Source organism: Hipposideros armiger, unplaced genomic scaffold, assembly GCF_001890085.2.
Source record: "Hipposideros armiger isolate ML-2016 unplaced genomic scaffold, ASM189008v1 scaffold_812, whole genome shotgun sequence".
NCBI classification, from domain to species: domain Eukaryota; kingdom Metazoa; phylum Chordata; class Mammalia; order Chiroptera; family Hipposideridae; genus Hipposideros; species Hipposideros armiger.
In genome coordinates, this window is record NW_017732162.1 from 110,875 (window position 1) to 115,460 (window position 4,586).

The 4,586-nt window shown below is 40.1% G+C and overlaps 1 protein-coding gene across 1 annotated transcript in view; it reads left to right on the forward strand.

Moving 5' to 3' along the window:
* TBC1D7 (TBC1 domain family member 7) overlaps positions 1-4,586 on the forward strand; it is a 34,593-nt gene that overhangs the window by 5,513 nt on the left and 24,494 nt on the right. Inside the window, exons 2-3 of the mRNA XM_019628838.1 lie at positions 172-252; positions 3,615-3,802. Coding sequence (XP_019484383.1) covers positions 172-252; positions 3,615-3,802 — 269 coding nt within the window. The remainder of the gene's footprint in view (positions 1-171; positions 253-3,614; positions 3,803-4,586) is intronic.

The following is a 4,586-nucleotide window of genomic DNA, read 5'->3' on the forward strand; positions in this document are numbered from 1 at the left end:
GCTTGGGCTAGCAATTAGACAGTGCTGTCTTTCTTAGATTTACTGACTGTATAGTAGACTTCCTCTCAAGAAATGTCTTACTGTATTTAAGTTTTGAACAATGAAATGTACTTCTACATATTGTGACCAGCACAAAAAGCTTCTAACTATTGTTTATTTTCTTCCTTCTAGATATTGAGAAACTTTGTACTTTTAGTCAGAGGTTCCCTCTCCCGTCTATGTACCGTGCGTTGGTATGGAAGGTGCTTCTAGGTATGAGACCCAAGACTTGGAAATTTATTTTAAAAAATGTTCATTTGTCACCTTATCAGAAAAAGGAGGATTTGGTTAGGCTCTGTACTGAATATGGGGTCTACCCTTAGGAGTTATGGCTCTATGATAGCCTTCAAGAAGGTGACTTCAGTGGCAAAACATTAACTATTACTCTTAAGAGTGTCAGTTTATTAATGATAGAAGATAAAGTAATGGATGTTCCTGAGACAAGGTGTGGGGAGAGCATTGTACTGGGAGAAACACCTGATCGAGGCTTTCCTGCCCACTGGGCAGCCTTAAGAAAGCTGTGCTAGGTTTCATTTTTTACATCTGTAAAGTGAGGTTACTGAGCTAAATTAACTTTCAGGTTTTAGCTCTCAATTTGTTATTTCTGTGATTCCTAACCCTAGAGGTAAACTTCCTGTTGAGTGCTATCAGAATTAAAAAGAAATTGGAGAGGTTTTACTTCCAAGAAGCACAAATGGATAAGTTCTAGTGATGAGTGGCTGAAGGAGAAGGAAAAATGATTTTGCTCAGTTTCTGTGGAAGAAAAAGTGTATTAGGTGCCACAGGTGACTGACAGTGTCCCTTTTAGCCCAGGGTTTTTGTTTTTCTCCCCCTATCATTGCTGAGCCTGCTGATGCATATACTACCCATCCATTACCACCCTTTTTTTCTTTCTTAAAAAAAAAGGAAAAAGTAATCCTAGAGTCTCCCTATGAGTTAGGTATCAGTATCCTGGTTTTACAGATGGGGAAAAGGACTTCAAGGCTAAATAACTTGCCCAAGGCCTTATAGCCTACAAGTGGCGGAGCTGGGCTTTGAGCTCAGGTTTGTAGAGCCCGTTTGAAGGAAGGGTGGATTATAGATCTTGTCTTCTTTCCAAAATGTACTGTATTTTCAGAGCTTGAGAAATCCGTAGTTCTAGGTCTGGATATAAACTATTCTAGAATTGCTGCATAATGACTTTTTTGTGTGCATCATGGCAGTCTTTGTACACTTATAATTCCAGTAGGTCACCATGCAGTTAAAATCTAGAGAATGGGTGACACCTATTTTAGTTTCTCCCTGAGTATTTTTTCTTAAATCTTAGCGTTTCAGTGGCCATCAAAATAAATGCCTTGGGAGGAGATGCCTTTTAGGTGGTAATATCAATACTACTTGTGTCTGCTGGGAAATACTATGTATCTTATTAATAATGCCTGTGGATTAGTGGGAGGTGCACGCTTGTACTTTGTGGCACTTGCTGAGCGCCAAGTCTTATTTGGCTTGTTCATCACCTCTGTCTTCCCCACCTATCTTTATCAGGTAAGTCTTTGTTGTTGTTTTTGAGGTAGTTGAAAGCACTGGAGAGTTAGAGCCGCCATGCTATGCAGGGGACAGGCTGACTCTTCCTAGCACAGGTTGTTGATTACCCGGGGACTTCGTCATGACCACTTCCTAATACCATTTTAGGTAAATATCAGAAAGGGACTTTTTAGGACTGGGCCTTAGGAAACAAGTTTGAGGTTTAACATGGAAACACTCTGCCACCTCTAGTAGTACCATGAGGATTGAACTATAGCTATTTAATCTGTACTGTATTAACCTAAATTTGGAGGACACTTGAGTATTTTTTTGGCTTTTCCAGAAGCCTGGCACTGAGCCCCATAACTGAGATAAGTAGATGTATGCAGGAAAAGGAACATTTAAGCAAGTTTGGTTATAACATGAACATGGCATCATGTTAGCTAGAGTCTTTAGAGCTCACCCAATTTTTGTTTCCCAGAATGTCCTTCAGAATATTGGATCTGTGGTGGTTTGCGCCAAAGAGTGATCCACAATAGAGTCAAATGTACTAATACACTAGCTTAGTTTGTGCCGTATACTTTCTAAATGCTTTATGTATATTAATTTTTTATGCATCACAACAAGTGCCTGAGAGGTATTTTTATTCCCAGTTTTCAGATGGAGAAGCTAACACATAGGGAGATGAAGTGAGTTGCTGACGGTTACCCAGCCAGTTAACTGTGGAGCTAGAATTTAAACCCAGGAACTTTGACTCTAGTGTCTGTGCTGCTATACGGTCTCATTAAGTTTAATGAGGCTGGAATAAATAAAGTAACATGTTTTTATTTATAGCAAAACTTAGAGCTGTGTATTGTCACCATTTCCCACATCTGTGTGACCACGATACCCTTTCTCTCATGAAGACTCTTGGGGCCAGCGTTCTGTGAAGAACATTTGGTGAAACGCTTATCCCTCCTATTTTCCACCTTCGACAGGCGAGGAACCAAGTGCCCAGAGAGATATTTGTGAGAGTTTTGGTGTTATCCGATCTGGGGCCAAAACCTAGGTATACTGAAGGCCTATCTTGTGCTCTTTCCCAGTCTTTTTTCTTCATGCCATTTGTTTGTAAAAAAGATGTATGGTTCTTGCTCCAAAGCCTAGTGGATAGACATCATGTTTCAGTGGGTGAATGAGCATAAAATGGCATCAAAATGTAATAAGGTAAGGTGGCCTTGTCAGTGAAGATGAGAGATTTTTGTGGTCCTGAAGATAGGCTACTTTGTAAACAAGTTTTAATTGTTGGGGAAGAGAAGGATTTGATGGGTTGTTGGTGGTTCTGAGATGAAGGGGGCTGTATTGTCAGTCAGGGCTGCCATAACAAAAATACTACAGACTGAGTGGCTTAAACTACAATTTATATTCTCATGGTTCTGGAGGCTGGGAAGTCCAGGGTCAAGGTGCTGGCTGATTAGGTTCCTGGTGAAGCCCCACTTCCTAGCTTGCAGATGCTACCTTCTTGCTGTGTCCTCACATGGCTGAGAGAGAGAGAGCTTCCGTATCTTTTCCTTTTCTTAGGAGGTCACCAGTCTTAGGGATCCAGCTTTGTTACCTCATTTAACTTTAATTACCTCCTTACAGGCCCTACCTCCAAATACAGTCACATTGGGGGTTAGGGCTTTAACATGTGAATTTTGAGGGCATACAATTCAGTCTATAGCAGGGGCCAAGTACAAAAACTGAAGAAGGGCTTGTAGGAGCAAAAGGTGGCTTCAGGCTGACAACCATGAACTGACTTATTAATAAATCATTATTGTAATTGATATGGTTAGTATCTTGGTTTAGATGGCCCACTTATTCAAGGGCTTTATGATACCATTCCATTTCTCTGTAATATCAATGCCGCAGTTGCCATTCAAGTGTTGATGGTATACAAAATTTAAGATTGTTTTATGGTGAGAATTTCAAAAAGAGAATAGAGTGATTAAATATTTGTGTGAGTTCTAGTGTGATTGTGATGGCAGCTTCTCTTTAATAGAGCAGGGATTTGGATTGGTGCCTCTGATTTGCCTTTTGCTTTCTTGGTCGCTGTGTAGGGATCCTGCCTCCATACCACGAGTCCCATGCTCAGGTGATGATGTATCGCAAGGAGCAGTACTCTGACGTCCTGCACGCCCTGAGAGTCGTCCGTTTTGTCAGTGACGCCACGCCTCAGGTGGAAGTCTATCTCCGCATGTATCAGCTGGAGTCTGGAAAGTTGCCTCGAAGTCCCTCCTTTCCACTGGTGCGTGGTGCTTTGTTTTGACACTTAGCTCAACCCTAGACTGTCCCATCTTGCCAGCCTTTGATTGCATCATGGCTTACCTTAGAAGCTTTCAATGGCTCCCCTTTGTCTACAGAATAAAAGCAACACATCATGGCCCTGTACATTCTGACCCCATCTGCCTAATTTTCCTTTAAGTACTATGTTTTATTTTCAAGTAATTTCAAACTTACAGAAAAAACTACAAGAGTACTCCCAAGAATTCCCATATCCCCTTTACCCAGGCTCCCCATTTAGCACATTTGCTTTGTCATTTTTCCTATATATGTATACATATATTTTTTCTAAACCATTTGAAAATAAGATGCAGACATGATATCCCATTATTTCAGATTCGTTCAGTGCATACTTCCTAAAGATAAGAACACCCCCCTAGGTAACCATCGTGCAATCATTGAAACCATAAACTTGACATTGATACAATGTTAACACCGAATCTTCACATTTGACCAATTGTTCCAATAATACCCTTTATCATAAACAATAAAAGTTTTGGTTCATAGCTTACCAAACTTTCACCCACTATTTGTACCATTTGTGGATTTAAAAATGTTTACGTTGTAACTATTCATTTTGAAATCATTTTAGACATAGAAAAAAGTTGCCAAAATAGTATAGTGTTCCATATACTTTCATTTAGCATCCTCAACTGTTACATCTTCCATACCATAGTATAATGATCAAAACCAGAAGATTAGCATTGATACAAAACTAGGAACTACTCTATACCAGCAGTTCTCAACCT